Genomic DNA, 27,447 nt, shown 5'->3' on the forward strand with positions numbered 1-27,447 from the left:
AGAAAAAGTTACTGAAAAAAACAGAGCATCCCAGGTTTATTTAATGTCTTTATTAATGATCTGAAAGCAAAAGTAAACAACAAATTAATTATGTTTGCAGATGACTGTACGCTGGAAGGTGTTGCAAATGCTGCCAAAGACGGCAAAGTCACACCAAGGGCCCTAGAGGGTTTAGAATTAACCCAGCAGGAAACAAGCCACATGTAATCCATCAGCCAAGCATGGCACGGGGGAAAAGGGCCTGAAATCCAGACATCCATGAGGAAGGAGGGGTGTGCTGAACAAGAGCCAAGGAGGAAGATGGGAGCACCTTTGGATGGGGTTGGAAAGATGGGAGAGGAGCGAGGAGCAGGGTGCCAGGCTGGGTGCGATGCTGGGTCTCCAAAGGGTCGTGGCTTTGTCCTGAATCAGCCTTGCACCGGGAGGAGAAGCTGGAAAGTTCTTTCCCCAGTGTTGTGCTAACACAGTTGGAGTGCTGGGCCATCCTGATTGGCAGCTGAGAGAGGTGTGAGGTTTGCAGGGCCACTCATGAATAGGGCCAGGGGTGGGTAACAGCAGCTTTGGGACCGAGTCACTGATCTGGGTCCGTGTGGACACCAGGAACTGGCTTTGCTCCCTCAGAAGTGCCAAAGGATCTGTGGAGATTAGCCCAGTCGGTTAGAGCACGGTGCTAATAACTCCAAGCTTTGATCCCTGCATGGGCCGCTCGCTCAGCAGTTGGATTCGATGATCCTTGTGGGTCGCTTCCAGCTCAGAGTATTTTGGGATTCTGTGACATCCTGCTCAGCCCGGAGCAGGCGGTGTCTCCGGAGCCGCCCCTCGCACCCCACGTCGGGCTCTGTCCCCGCTCCTCCCTCCCCTCGCCCGGCGGGAACAAGGCTGCTTTCAGGAGCGGGTGTGGGTGGCGAGGGCCTCTAGCTCTTTAAGAGGGAAAATTTGGTTTGTAATCTGAGCGAATTTCTCCTTTCTGACAGGCGGGAGAAGTTGCAGGTCCCTCCCTCGCTCCGCTTTATTAAATATAGTAGTAGCGGGAGCCCTCGGCTGGGAGCAGGCGCCGGCCGAGCTTGTGCCGTCCCGGAGCTCTCGCCGCCTCTGCAGCCCCGGGGGACGCGATGGGTGCCCGAGGTGGCATCGCCACCGCGCTGCTGCTGCTGCTGCTGCTGCTGGCCGGCCACCCCCAGCCCCTCAGCGCGGGACCCCCGGCCGGAGGTGAGTCCCGTGCCCCAGCCCAGCCGGGAGTGACGGGTGGGAAGTCCGTCGGGATAACCCTGCTCCTGGGACAGCTGGGGAGGCAGCGGGGAGCGCTGCGGACACGGGCGACCCACGAGCGCGGGCTGTCCCTCGCCGAGGTGGCCAAGCTGGCAGGAGCGCTGTGTTTTGGGGCAGGGAAGCCGAGGCTGGGAGAGGAGCGGCTCGCAGGGCGGTGGGTGCCTCGCTGGGTGCTCTCCGCGGGGCACACGATGCGTGCTCTGTGTGGGATGCGGCTCGGAGCAGCTTCGGGCGGCGCCAGGAGCAGCCGGCGGGGGAAAGGCACCGCGGCTGCCCCGCCGAGCCCGGCGCCACGGGGAGGGAGCTCGCCAGCCCTCCGTGCCCATGTTTGGCCTTGCCACGGGAGCCGCGTGCGAGGGCAGCCCCTCTTCATCGCGGGGGCTCGGCAGGAAGGAGGGAGCCGCAGCTCCCGGGGCTGTCCTGGCGCTGGGGTGGCTGGTGGCCCGGGGCGACGGTGAGTGAGCGGCTCACCGCTCCCACCAGCACAGCCCCAGACGGGTTGTGGGACCACCCCTGGGGTGACAAGGCAGCGGGGACCAGCTGGGGCTGAGGGTCCCTCCCGTGGTGGCACAGGGTCGGCGCTGGGCATGGCGGCTCCGGCGGGACAGAGGTGCGGGATTTATACCCAGTTTTCCCCATGGAGCAGCCAGGTTTGCCCACCCAGCTCTTGTCACAGATGTGTGTCCAGCCTCAGCATCCCGAGAGCCGTCCCAGAGCCCTGCTCCCTCCCCTGCCGTGCTCTGAGCCTCAGCAGGCTCTGCGGCTCTGGATGGGATCTCGTTCAGTGGGACGGGTCTGACCCTCCAGGCTGTGCCTGGGGTCTGACTGGGCACTGCACTGCACCAGCAGCATCTGCAGCTTTGAACGTGAAGGGCATTTAAAAAGCACTTTCGCGTCCCTAACTCACCCCAAAAATGATATATGATTTCACTGAGCAGTGTCCCTTCCCCAAACTTCCCCCCAGGGATCAGGACTCTGACCAGCAGTGAGGCAGGAGCTTGCTCCCGGCAGTTCCCAAAGGAACTACTGAAAACCTCCAGTGTTTTGCTTCCTAACCATCTTCTGCATCCCAGCCCGTGCCAGTGCAAGGAGGAGGATGATCCCAGAGCCCAGCCTTGTGGCCCTCAGCACCTGCAGGGCTGCTGTTGGTCTCTTGCTATCCCCGTTCCCTCCCAGAGAGCAGGTGGCCTCTGGGACATGCTCCTTTCATTACCTTAGGCCTTGTTCTTTCTATTTTTTGTCATGCACCAAAATAGGAGGGTGCCTGGCAAGCTGAGTGGAAAAAAATCCCTTTTGTTAATGAACAGAGTGGTCTCCTTCCTCCCAGCCCTGACCTTTCCATCCCGAGATGGGATTTCCCCACATGGATCTGTTGCTTGCGCGGTGTCCAGGGTGGTTCTGAGGGCTGCCCTGGCAGTCACAAACTCTTTCATGGTAAAGGGGCTGGATAAACTCCCAAAAAACCCCAAAACCCCCATGGCCTTCACTTACACCCCCAGGTGACTCCCCCCATGGCTGTGACACGGCTCTGGGGATCAGTGAGCACCTCCCTGGTCAACACGTGGGGCTGGGGAAGAAAAGGGGGTTTACCCCCATTTTCAAATACTGGGGACTGTTTCTGCACTGGGCTAAACAGATGTGCCAGCTGTGACCCTGGGCCTGGGCAGCAGCTTCCCACCAGCCCCTTGCAGCTGAGAACATCCCTGCTGAGCCCAGCAGCACTCATTCCAGCTGCTCCCATGGGCTGCCCACCGTGGGACATCCCTGTGTCCCCATCAGGGAGAGCCACGAGCAGCATGCTGAGCACGGGGCTGAGGTTTTTGGGGTGAAGCCTGTGTTTCGTGTTCCCTCCACGCTCAGGTTCAGGAACCCGGGCCTTCCTGCCCAGCCCAGCATGGGAAGAGTCGTCATGCACTTCATCAAATACAGGATTATACCAAAAAGAAAAAAAAACACTCATAAAGCTTGTCCTCTTGACATCACAGTGTGAAGCTTTAGTAAACTGTTTTTCGACAGCCTGTCTCCTCTCTGGTTCCCAGTGAGGTCACCCACAGGCTGGGCTCCCCCTTCCCCAAAATCCCTGCTGCTGGAGGTTTGGAGTGAGGGGAGAGGAGAGAATTGGGTGTGGAGACTCCCCGTGAGCAGCGTTTCACCCTGAGATTTCAGCAAGTGGGTGCCAAAATGTGACACCCTCCAAAGTTTAGGCAGACCCCAGAGGCAGTGACGGGGTCCTGGGGAGGCAAGTGGGATACTGGCATATGCAGGATACCTGCCCATGGATAGGGAGCAGTGTCTGCCCTGGGGTGTCCATCCAGGATCCCTTCTGCTCTCTCCAGGTTCCTCAGCTCCACAGAGCCACCTCGGCTCTTCCTTTCCTCCACTTTTGGAAATCTGACTGATTTATTCAAACTTTCTTTTTTATGGTCGCGCCACATGTTTGAAGGTCACAGCTCAGAGCAGCTGGAAAAGTTTCCAGCTGATGGGAAAGAAGAGGAAAAATGCTGAAAAGGGGGGAGAACACAAACTGGTATCGTGGGAATCGGGGAGGAATATTCTTGTCTCACTCTTATATTTAGCAACAGAGGGCTGTGGGCAAAAATATAATAAGCGCATTCCTGCAGGATTGCAGGACAGGGTTAAGCTCACCCCGAGGAGCTCACGTCAGGTTGAAGGCTGGACAGGAACAGGGCCTGGGAGGCGGGAGCCTGCGTGCCTAAATAAAGCTCCAAGCACAGACTGTTCGCAACAGGCGTTGGCCCAGCCCAGCCTCAGCTCCCCGGGGCTACTCCCGTGGCCTTTTCCAGGTGCTGGGCTCCGTTTGTCTCCTTTTTGGGAAGCCTGAGTGTGAGCATCACCCCCAGCCTTCAGCTGGGAGACTCCTAGAAACTCCTGTGCCCTTCCCAGCTCTCACCTGGGCATCCCAAGGCTCCTTTGCCACCAGCCCCTTCACCACGCTGTATCTCCAAAGCCCTGGAGACACAGAGAAAGGAAGGTGTCCATCAGAGCTCCCTCATTCCCAGACCAGCCCTTCCTGAGCTGCCTCCATTGTGCCCTGTGTTTGGTTGGACATTGCCATGCTGCACCAGGCCTTTCCTGAGGTAAATAGACCAAAAAAAGGGAGGTCGAATTTACTAATATAATATACTGGTAATATATATTATATGTATTGTATATCTATTATATATATTACCAATAGAATATATTGACCAATATAGCAGAATATTGTTAGCTATTGTTATATGAGGATAATTTTTTTAGTCTGTTGTATTGACAGAATATGAATATATTCTATGAAGCATATCCCAAATACATTCTATGAAGTCAGAGAACCTTTCAGAAAGCCTTTAGCTTTGCAAAGCAGAGCTGGGAGTCAGGGCAGCATTGGGATCTGCAAAGCCAGGCTAAAATCCATAGGAGCAGGACTGCTGTGCCTCTTCCCAGCCCCACGATAGGGACCAGGCAGGACTGCTGCCTGATTTGTCACCCATTACCCGTCCTTCACCCTCAGGACAGACCAAACAGGGCCTCTCAGCTGGCATCAGGGTGGGGTGGGAGATGTTTGTGCCCTGAGCTGTGGATCCAGGAGGGTGATAAATTCCCATTTTCCATCCCTCTTCCCCGGGGTGTGCCGCCCATTGCGTGGCTCGGGGCAGTGCCTCTGGGAGCTGCCCTGTGCCCAGGGGCAGCCTTGGCTGCCTGACAGCCCGAAAGCAGCCCTGAGAAGGGTGGGTACTGCCAAAAACTGCTGGGAGTGGACGAAGTCATGGGGCAAACAGCATGGTTTGGAGGTGGCCGGGCCCATCACGTGCCTCCCAGCCAGGGAGGCAGAGAAGCTACATGGATCCATCAGCGTGACTCACTGGCTGGGGAAGGAGCCCTCCTGAGCTGTGAGTCAGCTCAGGATGGCCCTGTGAATCCCTGCTGCTACTTTTGCCCAGTTCTTGGCTTTCTGGAAGTTGTTTTTCCTCTTTGCTGCAGGCAGGCGAGGGATGGGAGGGCTTGGAGTCACCAGCTGCTCGTGGTGCCATCCCCAGCCGTGTTGATGGGCGCTCCCCATCCTCGACCATCTCACTGCAGCGCTGGCAGAGAGAGGGGCAGGCAGCAGGAATTTCCCATTCCCTTTCCCAGCCTCCGCCTGGGCTTCAGAAGGGCTTCAAGGTTTTCAGCATCCCATCCCACAGAAATTTCTGAGCCCACCAGGGTCATTTCCTCTGGGAGCCTGGGAGAAGAGAGGGAAGTCTCTTGGCCCGAGGTAGATGTGGCTGAGAAAGCCCTGCAGCCCTGAGAGGGGATGTGAGCACCAGCTTCCACACCCCCACAGCCCCCCCGCCAGCCGGGCCTCCCCCCGTGCTACAAATAGAGCAGGCATTTATTTTCTCTATAAACATCACCCCGGCGGGTGTTTCTCATGGATGGAAAAGTCAGGGGATAGCAGGAGTGGGGAGGGGAGGGGGAACCTCTGGAAGGATGGAGGGAGAGGAGAGGACAGGACAGGAGAGGAGAGGACAGGAGAAGGCAGAGCTTTCAGCTCTAGAAAGAGAGGGGGGAAGAAAATACTAATTATCTCTGCAGAAAGTTTAGCATGTCAGCCCCAGAGGAGTAAAAAATACCCTCTCTTTCCCCCATCCACACTGCAAACCCCCATCTCTGTCCGTGGAGAGACTTTTCTCTGCCCCCCACAGCACTCAGCATCACCAAAAGCTCATCCTGGCCGCGGTCCTTGGTGCCCTGTGGGGTGCAGGGTGTTGTGGGTGCTGCCTCACCAGCACAGCTAAAGCTGAATCACCCCAATTTACACATTTTACGCCACAATTGCACGTTTTACCGTCCCTGTTGATACATTTCCCCATCCCTGAGCGTTGGATGCTACAATTAAGGCAAGCAGGTATCTTCTGGCAAGGTTTCAACACTCCCGCTCATTCTTCCCCCACAATTTTGGCTGATAACTCCCCCCATCCTGGCACGTCAGGAGCCACTTGACACCAGCGGGGCTGGGAAACATCAGAGCGCGGGCGGCTGGGGCCGGCCCCTCTCCGGCGGCGGCCGCGGGCTGTTTGTTGACACCAGGCAGGATCTCTCCGGTAACACCGAGCCGTTCCAGGCATGTCTGTGAGCATCCCCTGGCCTGGCTCCTCCAGTCCCCCCGCCAGCTGCTTCCCCTCACTGGGTCTGGAGGTGAGCTTGGGAACAGGCACTGCCTCTGCTGGACAGGCAGGGATGGGATTCAGGGACCTGCAGGTGGGATGTGCACCCACTCCTCCAAGATCCTCCAGCACGGGGCTGGCTGGATTGTCCCCTCCTCTGCCACCACGAGCCCTTCTGCAGCTCTGCAAGCTTTTCCTTCACTGGGTGGGAAGCAGCTGGGGTAGGGAACGCAGTGGCAGCGGGTGCCAGGAGGTGCAGGGTGGAGCTGGAAAACCTGCCAGCCTGCGAGACAGGGGAAGAGGTGCTTACCACAGGCTTGGGAGAGAGAAGAAGACAGAAAAAAATAGAACAAAACCCGACTTCGAATGGTTTGGAAACCACGTCCTCTGGGGCTGATACAGTATTTCCAGGCCAACTTCTCCTGGCAGCGGGAGCCTGAGTGAGCCTGAGTCACGCTGCAGGGGACGGCACAAAAGCCCCATTGAGCCTCCTGCTTCCCCAAATCCTCCCACTTTCTCCCCCTGCTTCACTTCCCAGGGCAAAGACTCAAACACTGCTTCCAGCTTGGGCTTATTCCTTCAGTCCCTCCGGAGCCATTGAGCCACACATCGTTAAAAGCTCTTCAGCCCTGCTCCTGCTCCTGCCAGGCTTTGGGGGTGCTCGCTCCAGGGGCAATCTCCCCAGCTCTTCCCAAAAGCACTGTGACCTTTGTGGGGGGCTTCAGGCTGGCTCCCAGCTCCTTGCCCTCCCCTCCATGGCTCTCTGCATCTGGCCGAGCAGGAGAGCTCAGGAAATACCATCAGCTTTAGGGCTGTGCTTGAATCATCGTGAAACCATGCTGGATAAGCGATGGAGCTCTGGAGCCCTAGCCAAGCCTCCTGGACCCTGCCTTATGTCCTCCAGCTATCACAGCTCCCCAGGACAGGGAAGGCAGGCAGGAGCAGGCAGAGGCGCTGGGCAGGGGCTGGGGACTGGCAGGACATGGGAAGGTACAACCAGCCCCCTCCCAGAGAGCAGAGAGCTAGCAGAGGGCACGTTTTCATGTTTTCCCCTGACCCCAGAGTCCGTGGGCTGTAAAAAGGCTGTTTTTCCCCAAAGCTGTCAGGCTGGGGAAGGCGAGCGGAGAGCAGCTGGCCGGGGAACGGGGGAGAGGAACTGAAGGAATAAACACAGGAGGAGGGGTTCAAAGCAGTGTGCTGCAGCCAGAGGCCACCCGGGTGGGATGGGGGCGAAGCAAAGCACCCCTGGCCAGGACTCTCCTCCCACACCCAAAACAAGGGTGATGGCACTTCTGGTGGTCAGCAGACCTGGGAAGGTGACCGGCCATGGCTTTTCTGGTGGTTTTGTGGGTGCTGCTTTCCAGCAATCTCTGCTGGCCAGCACTCCTGGAAAGCGCCAGCCCCTGGGAGCCCCGCCGTGAGGGAGGGCCAGATGGAGGATGGGAGGCGAGAACCAGAGCACTCATTCCCATTGCCGGGGTTGGAAAAGCACACACAGCCCTGGCTCAGGATGTGGGAGCAGCAGTTGCTGGAATCACTGGGACTGGGGATAAAAGAAAAAGTCCTCCTGCGTGCCAGGAGCTATCACAGCAAGGATGGATCTGTGCCCATGACGCTCCATCCCATAAATATTGAGGCAGAACCCCAGGCTTTCCTGGGGCAGGCTCAGGGGGACTGTGGTGTGATCCCTGCTGGGTTTGAATGCCCTTGCTGCAGACTAAACCCAGCTCATCTCCATTGCACTGGGGTTTCTTTGCTGTGGAGACCCAGATGGGTGCTCAGCTCGGGTCTCGGGGCACGTCTGAAGGCAGCAGCCCCCCGTTTGTCCCCCCAGCAAAGCCCCAGCCAAAGCCGAGGGCTACCGCGTTTGCCTTAGACTCCTCGCAGGCTGCTCATTTCCTTCCCCGGCCATAAATAAAACCACACCGTAAAACGAAGGGAATGTGGAACATAATGAAGCCTTTCTCCAAAAGCCCATAGGATCCCTTCTTCCCGTGGCCCCTCCACCCTGTGTGGGGACAGGGGCACAGCCCAGCTCCAGCTCCGGGGGGCTACAGGTTCCATTGGGCATCAGAGCTGGGGACAAGGGAGCCTGAGCCCCCAGGACCACCCACGGCGCCGGTGCTGCCCACCCTGCCTGCGCTGGGAGTGGGACGGGAGCCTTGAGCACACACTTCGGGGGGAACAGGAGGGGATCGAGCTGCTGAGCAGCATCCCCAGGGCTGGGCAGCCACCTCGGAGCCCCTCCAGTGTTCGCAAGGCGCAGCCCCTCTGGTGTTGGCATTCCCCTGAACCCCTCCCATGTTCACATCACCCCGAATCTCTCCGGTGTTCACAACCCCCAGCCCCTCCCGCGTTTGCACAGCGGATGGGGGTGCAGCACAGTGAGGCTGGCAGCGGGTGACCTCACTACCTTAAAAGTTACATAAACAAAACCAACCCCGAACAACTCCGAGGGCCTCAAAACCAGCTCCTGGGGCTGCGGAGAAGGAATGCAGCAGGCTGCCCTTGGGGCGGCCCGGCAGAACCCCAGCACCAGGCACAGCGTCGGCACAGGGGCCGCTTGTTGGCACGGGGAGGCGGGCAGGAAGGAGGGCAGCCGGCGGGCTGGGCTGCACCAGTGGCTGCACAAGCCCGGGGCTGTTCGGGCAACAAGGAGCTTTCACTCCCCGGCTGTTTTTCCACCGTTGGAAAAGCGGTGTGGCCGGGATGGGGAAGCGGCTGCGAACACAGGGAGTCTTTCAGGGGGGCGCGTGTGTCTGCACGGGGCTCTCCTGGCACCGCTGCGGTCATTAAAGAGCTGCTTTAATGAATTCCAGTCCCCTCCCTGCAAACACAGCCGGCCACCGGCCCTGGCCCCCACCTGCCCCACCGCAGCCTGAATGGAGCCTTGTTGAGCATCCAGCCCCTCCCCGGCTCCACACCCCTGTCCCCGGGCAGGGATTGCTCCGCTCCTTCCTCCTCACCCTCAGCGTCCTCCAGTGGCTAGAGCGGTGGGGGACCCTGCAGCCCCCCAGGGGCTCGGCTGTACGCCGGTGCTGCTCCTCTTGCACCCCCAAAATGCAGCTGGCTGTCCTGCGGCAGGGCTGGGGATGCCCCACGCTGGGGTGGGAGCCCTGGGGCAGGGCAGCACGCAGCCACCAGCTCCCACGCCCTCCCACACGCCAGGAGCCGTGTCCCCTCTGCAAAAACCCTGCGTGCCCAGTGCCGGTCCTCTCTGAGCTGAGCTTTGCGAGAGCTCCCCTTCGCCTGGGCCTGGAGTTGGCTCCTGGAACCTCCTACGTGCTGGGAAGGAGGTGGGAGGTGGGAGAAGTTTTTGTGCTGAGTGTTAAAAACACAAAGGAGAGCCCGAAGCAGCCTCGCTGAGCCCCAAACTCTCGGAGAGCCCCCAGCCCAGAGCCCCCTGAGCGGATGGGGATCCGCTCCCCCCCAGTCTCTGCCCTGCTCCCCCAGTCGGAAAATCCCTGAACACCAAAAAAAACGAGCCACTGGAGAGGCCGAACCAGCCGTGCTTTCAGCCGGAGGAGCAGGGGAAGAGAGCCAAAGCGTCCGGGGCCGGCGCGTGGCCGGCGGCCGGGGCAGGGCCGGCCCGCACCGAGCGAGCCCTCGCTGCTCGCCGGCTCCAGGAGCAGCCCAGCGCTCCCGGGGCCTCGCTCCCAGAGCCCTCCTTAGAGCTTTTGGCTCATCTCCTTGTTTTTTTCAATGCAGAAGAAAAAAAAAAAAACAAAAACAATCCCAAAACCCAAGTGACAGTGCAGTCTGTAATCTGCTGGCTGCTGGCTGGCTGCTCGGAAACTGTGACAGAGGCTCCTCTCGCCTCGTCAACGCCTTTCAATCGGCTTGGCAAGGCACGGATGGTGATTTCCTGTGGGACGCAGCAAGCTGGGAATGTCAATTGTTTTTATCCGGGGTGAGTGGGATATCCGGGGTGTCCACTCCAACCCGTGGCCAGGACATGGGGACCTCTTGGTCCCCTTGGCAGGAGAGGAGGAGCCCCCCTTGGGAATCTGCATCCAGGGATGAGGAGCACAACACTCCTGTGGTATGATCATGGCATCCTTAGATCACTTGAGATAGGTGCTTTTGGGGCATGGGAACGCATCCTCATGGGATGATCCCAGGATCTCACCTGAGCCTGCCCAGAGATGGGGATGGGTGCCTGGAAGTCCCTCCTTGCTCCAAGTAACGGACCGGGATGGGGCACCCTGTCCTATGGAGGCTCCTCCAGAGCAAAATGCATTTGAAAAAAAAAAAAAAAAATATCCATGTTTTCTGTGTCTTTTCCAAAGTGGAGGGCAAGGAAGAGGGGAGATAGAGGTGAGAAGCTGCAGGTCCCTTGTGAAAGTGAAATGTCACAGGCCAAGTGGCTTCACATCCTGGCTGGGCTGATGAGGGAGGAGGAGAGTGGCCCTGAAATAAAGCAGGAATTTGGGAAGAGAAACAGCAGTAACTGTCTCTGCTGCTGGAGAAAAATTCCAGTGCCTCCTGGATCCGGACAAAGGTCCTTCCTCCTCCCCAACAAACAGCACCACTCCCCTAGGCATCCGCACCTTTGGGAGCTTTTTATTATTAGTATTTTATGAGAGAAGAAGGAAAACATTTCTGGCAGCTTTGGTAGAGTGAAGGAAGGACAAAATGTGCTGGCTGCAGGAGCTGGTGCCCCCTGGCACACTGGAAAACAAGCTGGTCTTGCTGGAGCAGCACCAAACCCTCATCCCCAGCGCCCACAGCGAGACACTGCCCAGCCCCTGGGCGGGCATGGGAGCTGCTGGTGGGTCCAGCCCAGCCAAGCTTTCCCTCCCCCTGAGAGCAGCCACTCAGTACCCATCTGAAAAACAATTTTGAATTAGGGGAAGCCACTAAAATGTAGCAAAATCCCAATGGGAGCAGGAGCATGGAGCGTGCCCAGGGAAGCTCGTCAGGAGCCAGCACACAACGTACATGGATTCTCTGGGGACCACATGTGCACGCACGTGTGGCTGTGGTTGTGCAAGGAGGGACAGGAAAATTCCCTTTTCCACTGTGCCACGTCACTCCTGCTCACCAAGCCCCAGGACAAGGCAGTGCTGAGAGCCCCAGCACCCACCAGCCTTGGCCAGCGGGCAAGGCTGGTTCTGCTGGGACCATGGGAAGGAGGGAGCAGGTCAGGGAAGGACAGAGCCCTGCGGAGAACAGCACAGCTCCTGTGAGTCACTGGCTGGGCTGAAGAGGACAAGGAAGCCAAAGCGCCCCATGCCAGCAGCAGGCACGAGGGCCAGGGAATGAGCAGGCGCCCCGACAGCCTTGCCCTGGGCTGGGCAAAGGGCTCGGTGTTACAGCAAAGGCCAGATATTTCCATGGTGCCATTTCCTCCCTGTCCAGAACGGGTGGGGTGATGGTCCTTGCAACACCCACGTCATCCTCCCAGACCGCAGGGGAAAACTGAGGCACTTTCTTCTGCTGCCAGTGGCAGGAAATGATTTTTTTGTGGTGTCCTGGACAAGGAGGTCTCCCCATTCCCAAAGGGCTCAGAAGAGCTTCCCTCATGCAGGGCACTGCAGGGCTCAGCTCTGAAGAAAATGGGAAAAGCTAAAACAGAGTGCTCCAACTCTGTCCCTGCCACACCAACTTTTGCCATCACCTCTACAGACGGTCTCCTTCCAAATGCCTCAGTGACTGTGGCTGTCCTGCCGGGTTGAGTTTTCACTCGTTGGGTTGGGTTTTCACTTACTGCACCACCCTGTGAGCAAAGCCTGCATTGCCCATTCCCACCCTGGTCATCCCACAGAAATTTGGGCAAGAGGAAAATGCATCCAGGGAAGCAGATGTAAGGGCAGATGCGTACCCAGACCTCGCTGTGCAGAAGATTGGTGTCACCCCAGCATCCAACATCCACCCCTGCCTCCTCCAAAAGAGATCAGGGCCTGGGACCATGAAAACCAAATTCCTATTCTTGTTCAGCAAGACAGGTCTGGGACCCCAAACCTAACTGTAGGTCGGCAGCTGGGTGGATCTGATAAGTGCTCTGGTAAAGCACAGCAGGAGAGCTTCACACATATAAACTCCAGCAGAGCCTGTGACTACATATGGACTGAAAATGTGCATTTGCCCCTGTCACTGACATATCCTCCCCAAACATTTCCAGCTTACAGGGCCGGAGTGTTTATGCTCAAGTACAGAGCTTTGCCACCGGCCGAGCTGGAGCCAAGCAGGACGGGTGGCTGCACGCCCCAGCCACACACATTTAACGTGTGTGAGATGCGCATGCACACGTTTAGTCAGCTAAAAACTAAAAGCGCTCTAAAATTAAGCCTGGCCGCTCCCTGTACTCTTAATCCTGCACTCTCCTGCCTCTGCCCTGTGACACAGTCTGTCATTTCATGACCACATGCCATTCAGCTGAGTCCTCCAGGGCTGATGCATACTGGGTGTTGAACACGTTCCAGCTGCATCTCCAGGCGTCTACTTTGAGCCGCGGTTTCCGTCCACTCTCACATCCACCTTTGGATCACTGGCACTCATATTTATTTCTCCAGCACTGAGGAGAAACACAATTCCTTTAATCAGAAGGTGCTGAGGCCCTGGCACAGGTTGCCCAGAGAAGCTCTGGCTGCCCCATCCCTGGAAGTGTTCAAGGCCAGGTTGGACAGGGCTTGGAGGAACCTAGGCTAGCGGAAAATGTCCCTGACTGTAGCAGGGGACTTGGACTAGATGAGCTTTAAGTTTCCTTCCAACCCAAGCCCTTCCAGGATTTCTTTAGGAAAATCAGAAAAACAAGACTCCCCCGAGTGTCTTTTTAGGCTCCAGGACTCCAGCAACCTGTCAGATGGCAAACAAGGGAAGGGCTGATGGATGGGCTCGGGAGGCTCCATAACCACAGCACCCACCTGGACGGGGCTTGCAGGAGGTGTCCTTCCCCACCTGACCTTTCTCCCTTCTCTCCCCAGCCTCTTTCTTTGGGGACAGCTTCGTGGAGATGCCTCTGGCGGATGCCTCGCGCACGGTGCGGCTCCACCTGCAGCTGTTCACTACCCAGGGGAATGGGCTGCTCTTCCTGGCTGCCGGCCAGCCCGACCACCTCCTGCTCCAGCTGCAAGCCGGCCGCCTGCAGGTCAGCACCCCGGCACCCCCATCCTCTCCCCGGGCTGGGGTCTCTGTGTCGTGGCTTCATCCAGTGAGAGGATGAAGGGGCAGCCCAGCTGCCAGGACCCCTGACGGGGAACACCAAGAGGAGAGTGGACACAGCCTTGGAAGATTCGGTTAAATACAGAGAAACAGGCTCCTGCTGGGGAAGCTACTCACCCACCGCCCGGGTGATGCCAGGGGTGGTCCCAGGGACACCCTGACACTGGCACCCGGTGTGCATTGTGCGGTCAGGCACGGTGCACAGCGCCCTCAGCTTGAGGAGGTGAGACGAGAGGACCCAGGGAGAGAAGAGATCTCCCTTGTCCCAGCTGGAACATGGGAAGCAATCAAGACAGAGCAATAAAATTCCCTGTTGTGGTTTAATGGTGTTGGCATCGGCCATGAAGGAAAAGAGCAGGGAGCATCCGAGGCACACGTCCTGCCTCTCCTGCAGCCTGGGCCGGGCTACCAACCACATTAAACCAAAGCAGAAGAACAAGCCAGCCACTGGCCAGAGGAGTCCTTATTGCAGACCATGTGTTTCACCAGCTAACCCTCTACTTAGGCAGGCTCCAGGCTGCTGCCCACGAGGAGCAAAGCCTGCTATTTCCCCTGCCAGCTCCCAGGGGAAGGGCTGGAAGCAGCCCAGTTTGCAAGGATGGAGGGCAGCGGGCAAGACAGAGCAGGGAAGGAGGAGCCAGCATCTGGCGGGGCTGCTCTGTGAGGGGAGAGGAAGAGCCCAGCTGTGGGAGAGGGAGATTGAGGACCCCAGCCCTGAGAATGAGTGAAAAAGGAGAGAAGTTCAGGGAGCAGGACGAAGAGGGCAGGCCCATGGGGAGGATGAAGGAGAAGTACATCCAGAGGTGGAGGAGTGAACCAAGAGACCAAAACCCTTGCGAGCACCCGGGTGTGGGTCCGTGCTTCAGCAGGTGTTACTGGAAGGTGGAGAGGTCCCACCTGAGCTGAGGATTTTGTGTCTTTCTCGGCAGGCCAGGCTGCAGCTGGGCTTGGAGGAGGTGACGTTGCAGTCCCCAGCAGGGCTGCATCTCGATAACCTGGCAGTGCACGACGTGGAGCTGCTGGTGGAAGATGGCAGGATGACGCTGACCATCGATGGCCTCTTCAACAGCTCCACAGACATCGCAGGGCCAGCAAGGGAGCTGGACATCCAGCATGGCCTCTATGCCGGCGGGACAGGCAGGCTGGACCTGCCCTACCTTGCTGAGGCCAGCCCTCCCTTCAGGGGTTGCCTTCACCTGGTGACATTCAATGGCCTGGATGTCCTCTCCCATCTGTCTGCTGATGGCAGCTCCAAGACCTTCCACCATGTCCAGGAAGGGTGCAGCACACAGTTCTCTGCAGAGCCTGAGGACCCATTCGGGTTCCCGGGGCCACACTCGTACGTTGCTTTTCCCACATGGGACGCAAGGCAGGAAGCAACCATCGAGTTTGTGATAACGACGAGCATCACCCAGGCACCCCTCATCTACCACGCAGGGCTGGAGAATGACTTCTTCTACCTGGAGATCTCCAACGGGCGCCTGCGGGGGTTTGTGGAGAAGGGGAACGGCGTCATCGTCCTGCACAACAACGTCTTCATCAGCGACGAGCAGCAGCACTACGTCAAAGTCCACACAGACATCCACAAGTTTGAGATACTGATTGATTACTATGCTTCATCCACATCCAACCGGGGCATCAACAACTACCTGGACCTCCAGGGAAACCTCTTCATTGGAGGTATGGATGAAAAAGCTCTGCAAAGGCTGAGGGAGCACCATCTTTCTTTCATCTCGTTGTGGACCATGACCAACCACTCGTTTGTTGGCTGCTTGGAGGACCTCCGGATAAACCTGCAGAGGAGGAGCCTGCAGGATGCTGTGATCACAAAGGACATTACAGCAGGCTGTGGGAAGCAGGACCACTACTGGGACTATGAGGAGGTGTATGAGCAGGATGAGGCGTCTACTTCTCCACCTCCGAATGGCTTTTCCGGAGCACCGGGCCTGGTGGTGGAACCGTGCCGGCCCGACAGCAGCTTCCCACCCGCCTTTGCCAACATCAGCCGGCTGCTGCACGTCAGCCCCCTCATCGTCTCTGAAGGGGGCATGGCCTACCTGGAGTGGAAACACGCCCAGCCTACGGTAGACTTGAGCCTGGCCAACATCCGTCAGTCCCAAATCCTCTTCAGCATCACCAGTGACCCCAGGCATGGCCAACTGGAGCTGGACATTCCCGGGTCCAGGAGCAGAAGGAAGTTCACCTTGTTAGACATTGTGAATCGGAAAGTCAGGTATATCCACGACGGCTCCGAAGGGCCCATGGACCAGCTGATGCTGGAGGTGACAGTGACCACCCAGCAAGGGGTCCCAGAGTGCCTGCGGCAGGGGCAGGTGTACCTGCTGCCCGTCATGATCAACCCTGTCAACGATGCCCCACAGGTGATCTTTCCCCGTGGGAGCCACATGACAATCCTGAAGCACACACGGAAACACCTGACCACCGACATCCTGCAGGTCCTGGATGATGACTCGTCCTGCGATGACCTCGAATTCCAGCTGCACGGTCAGCAGATGGAGGAGGGTTATGTGGAGCTAGACTTCCACCCTGGAGTGCCCATTGAAGAGTTCTCCTGCAGGGACCTGGAAGCTGGCAACGTGGTCTATGTGCACCAGGGTGGGACAAACTTACAGCTCACCTTGCAGGTGAGTGATGGCACCATCCCGAGCCCCATTGCCACCCTGAGGATCCTGGCCATTGATCCTGACATCCGCCTGCTCAATAACACCGGCCTCTCCCTCTCCCAAGGCGGGGCCGCGCGCATCACCACAGCCAACCTGTCCGTGGAGACGAACGCCGTGGAACAACGGGTCTCCATCCTCTACGTCCTCACGGAGCCTCTGAAGTATGGTGAGGTCCAGAAGCAAGGGAGCATGGGAGGGGAATGGAAAAAAGTTGAGTCCTTCCACCAACAAGACCTGGAGCAAGGGCGCATCCAGTATTTTAGCACAGACCCGGAGCACCGTCTGGAAGACAGCGTGGAGGAGGTGAGATTCAAAGTCCAGGTGGGGCAGAAGCTCTTGCCAAACAACACCTTCCTCATAAGGATTAAAAGAGCCACCATTAAGATGAGGACCATGGCTCCCCTCCAGATGAAGAATAAGCGGCACAGAAATATCACCAGCAAGGAGCTGGAGGCAATGCTGGAAGATCCAAACTCCGCCCCAGTTCCCTTCCACTACATGATCATCCAGGCGCCCAAAAAGGGAAACCTGGAGCTGCTTGGCAACAGGCTGACTGAAGGCTTTGGATTTACTGAAGAGGACCTGCAGGGCAACCACCTGAGCTACAGCGTGACCATCAGGAACTCCCAGCAAGCTGAGGACTTCTTCCAGTTCCGCGTCCACGCTGGTGAGCAGCACTCGCCCGTCTATACCTACAGAATCAGCATTGGTGGGGACCCCGATGCACCAAATTTGACCAACGTGCTCCTGACCGTGCTGGAAGGCGGGCAGGCCGTCATCTCCAAGGATCACTTGTTTGTGCAGAGCGTGAACAGCATGGACTACATCTATGAGGTGATTGAGGGGCCAGCGCACGGCAGGCTGGCCTGGGCTGCGTCCCACGGCTGGGCCTCCAGAGAGGAGATCACGGAGTTCACCAACGACGACATCCTCCAGCGCCGGTTGCTGTACCAGCACGATGACTCCGAGACACTGGAGGATGACATCCCCTTCGTAGCCATCAGGCAGGGTGAGGGCAGCGCCGAGTCTGAGGCCGAGGAGGTGAGGGGCGTTTTCAGGGTCTCCATCCAACCCGTCAATGACCACAGCCCTGTGCGGGCAGTGAACCGAGTCTTCAACGTGGTGCGCAACGGGCAGCACCTGCTGACCACTGACCACATTGCCTTCACTGACAAGGACTCCGGCTTCTCCGACGCGCAGCTGGTGCTGACCAGGAAGGACATCTTATTTGGCAGCATTGTGTCTGTCGATGACAGAAGCCACCAGGTCTATCGATTCACGCAGGATGACTTGAGGAAGAAGAAGATCCTCTTCGTCCATTCCGGGGCCGACCGGGGCTGGATCCAGCTGCAGGTCTCGGATGGCCTCCACCAAACCACAGCCCTCCTGGAAGTGCAGGCATCAGAGCCCTACATCAAAATAGTCAACAACACTGGTCTGGTCATCCACCAGGGCACCCAAGGGAGCATTGACTCCTCTGTCCTCAGCCTGGAGACCAACATGGACATCAGGTCAGATGAAGAGATACGGTTCCTAGTAACCACCCCGCCAAGGTGGGGGACCGTGCTGAGAGGGGAGCAGCCGGTCATGGCCTTCTCCCTGAGGGACCTGCTGGCAGGAGAGATCTCCTACCACCACAACGGGAGCAGGAACACCCGGGATGAGCTCCAGTTCACTGTAGAAGCAAACGAGGTGGCAGTAGAGGACACACTGGCCATCAGCGTGTTCTTGGACACCCATCCCAGCCCCCTGAGCATAGTCAACCACAAGGAGATCTATGTTTTCCAGGGGGAAGCGGCTGGCATCAAGGAGGAGGACTTAATGGTGAGTATCCCCTTCTCTAGTCATTCCCCATGCCCGCATGACTTCCCTGGCCACCAAACCAGGATGGTCACCCATGGGACTCCGTTTTATTCCCACCCGCTCAGAGCCAAGGCCTTTGTCAGGCTTTGCCCAGGGGGCAAAGAGAGAGGGCTTCAGACATGGTCTCAGTAAGGTGGTTCTTGGAGTCCATCCCCCAGCAAAGCTTTGAGGGATTGATTGCACAGCAGGTGGGCTGTGGGGCAGCCCGGCCTCAGTTACCACTCATGCCTCATCTCCCCCACACTCCCAGGTGACCCACGAAGAGATACCTTCCCAAGACATAGTCTACCTGGTGAGCAGCCCCCCAGCCTCCGGCTTCCTGGCAATGCTTCACCAGAGCCAGGACGTGAATGAGCAGCCCAGCCTGGACCCCATCCAGTCCTTCACCCAGGAGGACATCAACAGTGGCAGAGTCCTCTACCTCCACTCCAAGCCCAACGAGGAGCGTGACCAGTTTGTCCTGGACATCACCGCCCGCAGTGCAGACCCTCTGGAGGGGGTGGTGGTCAGCCTGGTTGTGCTGCCCATCACCGTCCCCTTGGATGTCCACAACATCACGGTGCCAGGAGGTGGCTCTGCCGCTATCTCCTCGAGCATCCTCCGCATTCCCAACGCCTACTACCCAGCTCTCGGCGTGGAGTTCAGGGTGCTCGAGCCCCCCCGGTTTGGCACCCTCCTGAGCAGCCAGCGGCCCGAGCAGGGCGGGCTGCACAGCTTCACCTGGAGTGAGGTATAGCACCCACGGCACCCAGCTGCCCACCAGGCTGCTTTCCCGAGGGTTTGGGGAGAGCCCGGGGTGGTCTCCAGCCCCCAGCCACACTGGGAGGTTGGGGAGGGCTGCAGGAGTCTTCTCCCCATCAGAAGGGATAGAGGCGTTTGGGGTGATGGGTTTGCTCTGCAGCCCCAGATATGGGATAAGGGATGGGGATGCGGGCAGAGCACCCACGGTGGGCTCCAGGTCTGCTTCCCACAGAGAACCCGCAGGGCTGCCCCTGAGCTAGTGGTGGGTTGCCATCATCCTCCCAGGATGGTTCAGGGTCACCTCCTCAGAGGGGCCTGTGTCCTCCGTGGAGGATCACCTGGCCCTTGCCCCGCAGGTGGAGAACCAGCAGATCCAGTACAGGCAGGATGGTCGCCGATCCCTCACAGACAGCTTCACCATCCTGGCCAACGCCTCCGAGGTATCCCGACAGAGCCATCCCCAGACTCTCTTCATCACCATCCTGCCCCGCAGCACCAAGGCGCCGCGGCTGAAGGTCAACGCCGGTTTGCAGGTAAGGACGGGACGCCGCGGGGAGGGGTGGCCAGCCCAGCGTGGGAAGCGCCCCTGCACTGGCGGTCACCCGCCTCGGGGAGCTGGCGTTCGGCGGAGCCGGGCTGCCGCCCAGAGGCGGGCCGTGGGGAACGGGGAAAGGAGGAGCGTGTTCCCGCCGGGGCGAGGCTCTGGAGGAGGCGGAGAGCGAGCTGTGCTCGCCCCCAGCCCGTCCCGCCCCGCCGCTGCTGCGGGGATCGGCCGCGAGGTGGGAGCATCGCCCCGCGGGCCCAGCGCGGCGAGCGCTGCCACGGCGGCAGCGCCTCCGCAGCCCCTGCTGCCCTGGCAGCTCCAAGAGCAGCTTGCCCGCGTTTCGCCAACACAGGCTGGAATTACTCAATCATCTGGGCAGCTTTCGCACCTCTCTTTACGTCCATCCCAGAAAACGGCAGAAGGGAAAAGGTCTCACCTGCTGCTGAACTCCCACCTTCTGCTTCCAACACCTGCCTGTCCCATTCGGGGTCACTAATGCAAAATTTCAGCAGAGAATTTAGTGGAAAACACGGAAGCACAATCTTCTCCCCCCACACCCCCCTGCACCTCTTTTCATTATGCCGGGATTTCTCAGACTGGCAGCTGGAAAGCAATCTAGTCCATGAGGATCGGCACACCGTTGCCTCGGGAAGGGTTCTGGGAGCCTGGACTCTGGAGAAGATGCCCACGGGGAGGGGGCTGCCCTGCCTTGCCCCAGACACAGCCATTTTGAGCGATACCAGCAAAGTTTGGGAGGTACCCCCAGCCCCAGCTCTGTGCCTGCCCCAGTTTTCCCCCTCCAGCCCAGGAAGCTTCCGACTAAATCCATTTTGTAGACCTGCCTCACCTGGGCCAAAATTCAGGCAGAAGTTGACCCCTCAGCCGCTGGGCCCGTGCCAGCCCTTTTTCCCCACTCCAGACATCCAGTGTAAGCATGGCCTTCCCTTTCCCCCAGCCATCATGATAAGAATAAGGGTGAAAAGACAGAAAAACCTGCTAAAAATAAAGTTTGAGGCAGCAATTTGTCTGCCTTTCCATGGGAATCCCTTAGCACCCTGGGAAGAGTGATCACAGCTGCCCAGAGGAGCTCTGGAGCTGGGAAAGGCTTCCTTCCCCCAACGGGAATGAGGGGAGAGGCCTGGCCCTGCTGTTTGTGCTCTGGTGAGGAATGACTTCAGTGTTTAAAGGTCAGGCCGGGCCCGGGAGAGGGATTGCACAAAGGTTTCCAGGGATGCCGAGGGACAACAGGCTGGGTCTAGACCCCAGAGTGGAGCCCCTTGGGAAGGAGCAGCAGTTTTTGGGCTGGATCTGAAGGAAGGATGGCTGGATGCCACTGAGACAGAGGCTTCCACCGCCACCCTGGAGCACACGGCCACGCTCCCGGCGCTGCTCCGCCACCTCCCCGCGTGCTCTCCCCGGGAGCAGAGGCGACACGGAGGCTGAGCAAACACAAAGCGCCGAGCGAGCGAGCGCAGGAGCCGGGCGGAAGGCTTTAATAATTCAGGGAGGACGAGGAGCAGGGAGAAATGGGTCAGCTCCCGCAGCGCGGGCTCTGGGCCGGGAGCAAAGCTACTCCAGCCACTCTGACTGCCCCTTCCCGCTGGACAGCGGTGCCCTGGGGCTGCCAGTCCCCCCTGCTTTGCCCACAGGGAGTTTTCTTTGGCTCCAGGCCCCCAGTGTGACTGCAATTCCAACTGCTGTGGGTGCTGGGGAGAGGAAGCAGCCCAAAAAACTCAGTGAAGCTCCTGTCCCGGCTGTGTGTCCAGCAGCACTTCCCCCACCCTGCCTCTCCAAAGCTGTGTTTTCTAGCCTGCCTCTGCCATCCCGTGGGGACTGCTGAGGGATTTAATGTCTCTGTCGGCACCCACACCCACTCAAGCAATGTTTTGGGTTAGGCCAGCTGAAAACAGCAGAAAAGAGCTCATCCAGCAGAGGCACCTCCTCCAGCGCCTGCCTGGGTGTTGTCTTGCAGATTCCCGAGATGCAAATCTCCAAGATCCCAGCCTCATGATGCTGTGGGATGTTGCACATCCCACCCCTCCACCCCACGTGAGCCGTGGCATGGCTCCATCCATGCACCCCACGATTTCCAGGCATCCTGAGGGCAAAGGGGCAGCTCTGGGCTGCGGGGGCAGAACCTGTTTGGCAGCACAACATTCATCCCTGTGGTCTGCCAGGATGGAGATGTAGCACAGGGTCACGAGCAGGGAAAATTGTCGCCTCCAGCTGGAGATGGGAGATGCCAAGACTTTGGGGTGGCAGTGTTCCCACGGGAGGGTCAGTACCACTGGATGGGAGGAAGCGGTTCTGGGAAGTTCCTCAGTGGCTCTGAACTCAGCCACATATTTGTCATTCCTGGAGGGTTTGCTGGGACAGCAGGCCTTGCTGCAGCCTTGTGAGGGGGTGCTGGGACGGGAGCTGGGACGGGAGCAGGAGCGAGGAGATACACCCAGCCAGGGAGGGACAGGGCTGCTTGTGTCATTGTGTACCCAGCAGCAGCTTGTGCACCCCAGGAAAACCCCTCCCCTGCAAAGCAAGGTCCCAAAGGCACAGCCCCTGCCCCAGGGCACCGTGCCCTTTTCCACTTCCAGGAACTGGGGAAACCGAGGCACACTTGCCCTCCCAGTACTTGCCGTGCAGAGGCGCGGACCCAGCTGTGTGGCACGTGCTGGCAAACACGGCAGCGGTGACGCAGGGCTGGGAAGAGGCCAGAAGATGGAGGCATCCCCAGGACACAGACAAGGCACCCTTGTTGGGCTGGGATGTGCTCTGGCACCCAGCAGAGTGGTCTGAGCTGGGACGGGAAAAAGGGGAGAGGTGCCAGGGGTATCGCAGGGAATTTCAGCCTCTCCCAATCCCCCAGCTGCGGGAAGGTGCCACGGCTGTCCTCAGCCCCCACGTCCTGAGTGCCGAGGATGAGGACTCCCCAGCAGAAGAGGTGACCTATTCCATCCAGCCCCCGGCCAACGGGAAGGTCGTGCTGAGGTCAGCGCCCGGCGCTGAGCTCCAGAGGTTCACTCAGGCCCAGATAGACAACGGCCTCATCCTCTTCGTGCACCAAGGTAGGGCAGGACTGAGGTGCCCCAGACCCCCTGCAAGGGTGATGGGGACACTGCCACCGCAGGGGATGTCAACCCCATCCCTGGGTGCAAAACCCTGACGGGTTAAGGGGGAGCTGCATCTCCTCTGGCCCCCGCAAATGCCCAGGTCTGTGCTTTCCACAGGACCCCTGGACGGCGGCTTCGCCTTCGACCTGTGGGATGGTGAGAACCTATCTCCTGGGCACTTCTTCCTCATCAGGGCCCAGAGAGAGCCCGTCATCAGCCTGGCCAGGAAGCAGAGCCTCACTGTGTGCCCAGGTGGGTACCAGCACGTTCCCATCCTCCCAGTTCAAATGGGGCCCCCTTGGGACTCCTGTCCTTGCCCAAGCACTGCTGAGATGCCCCTGGCAGAGGTTGCAGGTGGGTGGTGACTGCAGGTGGCAAGGTGACTGGTTGAAATCCATACTGGATGTGTTTTTTGCAGGTGCCCTGGAGCCCATCACCAGCCAGAACCTGCAGGCAGTGAGCAATAGCCCCACCAGCTCCACCACTCTGTACTACAGCATCGAGCAAGCCCCTCGCCTGGGCAGGCTGACCACCTCACAGGGGGAGGAAATCAGGAACTTCACCCAAGCCCAGGTGAGATTTCAATTCCTCCAGCCCCTCAGAGCCCCAAACACAGCCCTTCATCACCCCCACCACAGCATGGGGGTCCCAGTCTGAGCCCAGTGCCACCACAGGCACCTGATCCCAGGCAGGAGGCAGCACAAGGCTCCAGCCGTGCTGTGACTTTCCCAGCTCTGCCAACAGCTGCTAAGAGGGATTAAGAGCTGCTGCCCCAGCCTTGGATTTAGCACTGGGGGAGGCTGAGGGAGCTATAATCCCTCTTCCTAGGCCATCTCCCTGCTGCAGCGCCAGCCAGCCTGGCTGCTGCTGAAGGGAAGAGCCAAGCACGATTTTTTCACCCCTGCTCTGAAAAAACCCTTCTCCTGTGGGGCCAAATGTTGTAGGGCCCAGCATCACTCAGATGACACATAGGTTTACCCTCCCTGGAAGATCCTCTGTGCTATGCTCACCCTCGGAGGATGCTGAGCAAGCTCAACCCTTCCTCTGAGCCTCAGTTCCCCTAACTGCTGGGAGAAACATCATAGAGTGATTTGGGTTGGAAGGGAGATTAAAGGTCACCTTGTTCCCCCCAGTGGACAGGGACACCTTCTACTAGGCCAGGGCTCCAAGCCCTGTCCAACCTGGCCTTAAACACTTCCAGGGACGGGGCAGCCACAATTTTACATCCTGGTAAAGAAACACCATGAGCTCTCCATGGTCACTACCATGCCACGGCTAGTGAAAATCCCCATTTCTTACCTAATTAGAGCTTGGTTGCTCCATCCCAGAGTCAAGACAGGAGCTGATCAAGGTTTTTTTTTTAATTTTCAGGTGGACAGCAAGCTCGTTTTCTACCAGCACGAGATGCCAGGCAAGCCCTTCTGGCTGGCCCAAGATGCCATCCGCTTCCGTGTGGTCACTCCCACGACCATCTCAGATTCTTTCATCCTCCTCATCCTGATCTCCTTCGAGGAAAATTGTCCCCAGCGCTTGACTCAGCTTTGGAAAAATGAAGGTAAGGGTAGGATGGAGAAGCATGGGACAAACCAGCTCTTCAGGAGCGCTTGTTTGTCTGAAGAAGAGAAATATGTTGTTTTCCATGGCTGATACATTACATCAGACATCTAAAACTGCCTCCAATTCCTTCTTCCATCATTGCATCAAACTCTCACCAGCTCTCACTAGTTGATTCTTATCCCTTTTCTCGCCAGGTCTGCAGCTCACAAGGGCTCAGCAGGCTGAGATTGACACCTCGGTGTTGGATGCCTCCAACCTCCTGAGCCAAATCCTTGTCCCTGAGAGGGCTGGATATGATGTTGTCTTCCTGGTGACGGAGCCACCAGCTCGTGGACAGCTCTTGGTGGCCGGTGTGCCTCTGCAGCAGTCACGGCCATTTTTCCTGCAGTCAGACCTGGCAGCGAGGCGTTTGGTGTACGCCCACGGTGGGGACAGCGCCTCCAAAGACCACTTCAGTTTCAAGGCTTGGCTTCAGCCCCAGGAACAGCGGTCTGTCCGTCCTCCGCAGGATGGGGTGGTGATCTCCGAAGCATTCAACGTAACAGTGACCAGCAGCACCGCGTCACCGCGGGTGGTGAAGCGGCAAGAAGTGCTGCGGGTCCCACAGGGCTCCGTGGTCACCTTGTCACAGGAGTACCTGGATGTGGCAGACCCACTGGTGGCCCCGCAGGAGATGGTGTACAGCGTCCTCCAGAGACCCCTCGCTGGCCACGTGGCCAGCGCACACAACCCACAGGAGCCCGTCAGCCGCTTCACCCAAGCGGATGTCAATGCTGGCCGCGTGGTGTTTGTTGCCACAGGGAGCCGTGCCCCAGGCTCCTTAGCCCTGAGGCTCTCCAGTGGCCACCACCCACCCATCCAGACCTCACTGGAGGTCGAGGTGCTGCCTGCCCTGAGCACCACTGCCAGCCCAGCGCTGCTGGAGGTGCCCCAAGACCTGAACAGGGCCCCTGTGTCCCAGCATCACCTGCTGGGTGCCGCACCACGAGGGGCAGGTAACGTCCTGTACAGGATCACCAGGGACCCCAGGTTTGGACAGGTGCAAGTCAACCAAAAGCCATCACGGGGCTTCTCACAGAAGCAGCTGGATCGCGGGGAGGTGACGTTCACCTTCAGTGACCTCAGGTCGCCCGAGGATGACTTCCAGTTCGTTGCCATTTCGCGGGCAGGAAACAGGAGCGGGGTGGTGAACGTGACCGTCCGTGCTGCGGTGAAGACCCGAGCGGGCAGCCTGTGGCCCCGAGGCAGCACAGCCCTCCTGGACACCGGTGTCCTCGATGCCAGTGAGCTGGCCAACCGCACCAAGAGCGTCCCGGTCTTCAAGGTCCGCAGGGCGCCCCGTGCCAGCCGTCTTGTGAGGGTACCCAGGGATCCAGGCCAGCCCACCTCCCCGATCGACACCTTCAGCCAGAGCGAGCTGGAGCAAGGGCTGGTGGGGCTGGAGGTGCTGGATGCTGGGGACACCCAGCAACCCCTGCAGAGGGACAGCTTTGTCTTCGAGCTGGCGGCTGCCGGCGTGCCACCGGCGCTGGCATCCCTGGAGTACGGCATCGAGCCCTACAATGCCTCAAAGTCCTACGGTGTCACCCTGCTGACGGTCCCGCTGGCACCCTCACCCCCAGTGCCCCGTGGCACGGCGCGGAGCAGCCCCAGTGCCAGCGAGCTGGGCATGTCCCCCACTCCCGGGCTGGCCCCCAGTGCCACCACCAGCCCCAGCCCTGGGGCGGGGGGCACCTTCCTCGGCTTCATCGAGGCCAACATGTTCAGCATCATCATCCCCATTTGCCTCATCTTCCTCCTGCTGGCTCTCATCTTGCCCCTCCTCTTCTACCTGCACAAGCGCAACAAGACGGGGAAGCACCACGTCCAGGGCACTCCCACCTCCAAGGCCAAGAACGGGGCCGTGCCAGACCACGAGACCTTCCGGAGGACAGACCCCAGCCAAAGCATCCCCCTAACGACTGTCACCACCCTGGAGGGCAAGGGCACGGGCCCCCCGCCCCCGGGCACGGGCTCTGGGGCACCTCCAGACCCCGAGCTCCTCCAGTACTGCCGGACTTCCAACCCCCCGCTGAAAAACAACCAGTACTGGGTGTGAAGGGCTCGGGTGTGGTGGCACGAGACCACCGGGGCGTCCAGCCCCTCCTGCAGCACCACCAGCCACCTCCTCCCGGCTCTCCTCCTCCTCCTCCCTGGGAGCTGGCATCCCACAGATGCAGGAGGGCCCTGGGGATACAGGGGCTGCTGCTCCAGCCCACCTTGTAGCCCCACATCTCCTTTGGGCAGGGGAGAGGGGCACGGCATAAGCAACTGGGGACAGGCAAAATTCCTGAGCATCGCTGGGAATTGCTGACTTTGGGCGCTCATTTGGGCAACCTGATGGAGGGCACAGTGCTGGGGGGCACCTGATGACACTGGTCCCCACAGAGCCACCCAGGCTGGTCCAGTGGTGGCTCCTCTGAAGGCAGCACAGTCGCCACAGGGGTGCTTTTCACAGCTCTTGGTAAGAGAGGAAGGATGAGGAGCAGCTTGCGCTGAGTCAGGCTGGGGATGAAGCCGCCCAAATTCCCCAGGGCTAGGCGAGACACTGAGACACTGAGACACTGGAGCAGAGGCTCAGAAAATATTCTGTGGCCAATGCCAGGGGAATTTAGGAGTCCCTACCCACTTGGAAAAATACCGCCTCGCTCTTTCTCTACTTGCTGTGTGCTGCATGAAGCCAGTTGCACCGAGCCCTGGGGGGGGTTGCACAACAGGTAGGACTTGGCAGGGAGGGATGGCTGGAGCTCACCTGGGCAGTGTGAAACCCGAGAGGAGAGCAGAGAAGAGGAGCCAGCACGGTATTCCACTGTATACTCCAGTATGGCAGAAGTAAACAGAATAAAGTGCCTTTTCCGAGGTGCATCGCTGTTTTCCTGAGCTGTCTCCCTTGCCAGGCCTGTTTTAAGCTGCTGAGCGACATTTGGAGGTAATGGACCATATTCTGGGCTCTTGCTCAAATTTTCCCCAGCCTGGAGTCCTAAAAACTTAAATAGAAACTGTCTGAGGGAGGGCAGAGGAAAAACTGAGCGCTGAGCTCAGGATGGGACCCAACAATAATACCCTGTGCTGCTCCAGCTGGGAATCTCATCACAGGGCACATCCTGCTCACACACATCTGGTGGGAAGCTAACATGAGCCCCCAGGGACCACGGGGGACCACTTGCACCCCTCTCACCCAAGACAAAATCCAGCACATGATCCCTCCCTGAACAATGACCCTGTGTGGTCCCACTCCCAGGCTGTGGCAGAGCTGGGGTGTTTGCCTGGACCATGCCAGCAGTTTTCCTGGCTGGGTTTATGGTGCCAAACCTTTGCTGAGCAGTAAATCACAC

General features: G+C 58.9%; 1 protein-coding gene across 1 annotated transcript; it reads left to right on the forward strand.

Annotated features, from left to right (window-relative positions):
* Positions 1-1,108: 1,108 nt before the first annotated feature.
* Positions 1,109-26,985, forward strand: CSPG4 (chondroitin sulfate proteoglycan 4). The gene is made up of 10 exons (XM_053988783.1): positions 1,109-1,209; positions 13,340-13,503; positions 14,507-18,085; positions 18,375-18,854; positions 19,222-19,398; positions 22,273-22,471; positions 22,634-22,768; positions 22,935-23,089; positions 23,888-24,071; positions 24,268-26,985. The coding sequence occupies exons 1-10, from the start codon at positions 1,113-1,115 to the stop codon at positions 26,169-26,171; spliced, it is 7,074 nt and encodes a 2,357-aa protein (XP_053844758.1). The 5' UTR covers positions 1,109-1,112; the 3' UTR covers positions 26,172-26,985.
* The last annotated feature ends 462 nt before the right edge of the window (positions 26,986-27,447 follow it).

Source organism: Vidua macroura, chromosome 12 (assembly GCF_024509145.1).
Source record: "Vidua macroura isolate BioBank_ID:100142 chromosome 12, ASM2450914v1, whole genome shotgun sequence".
NCBI classification, from domain to species: Eukaryota; Metazoa; Chordata; class Aves; order Passeriformes; family Viduidae; genus Vidua; species Vidua macroura.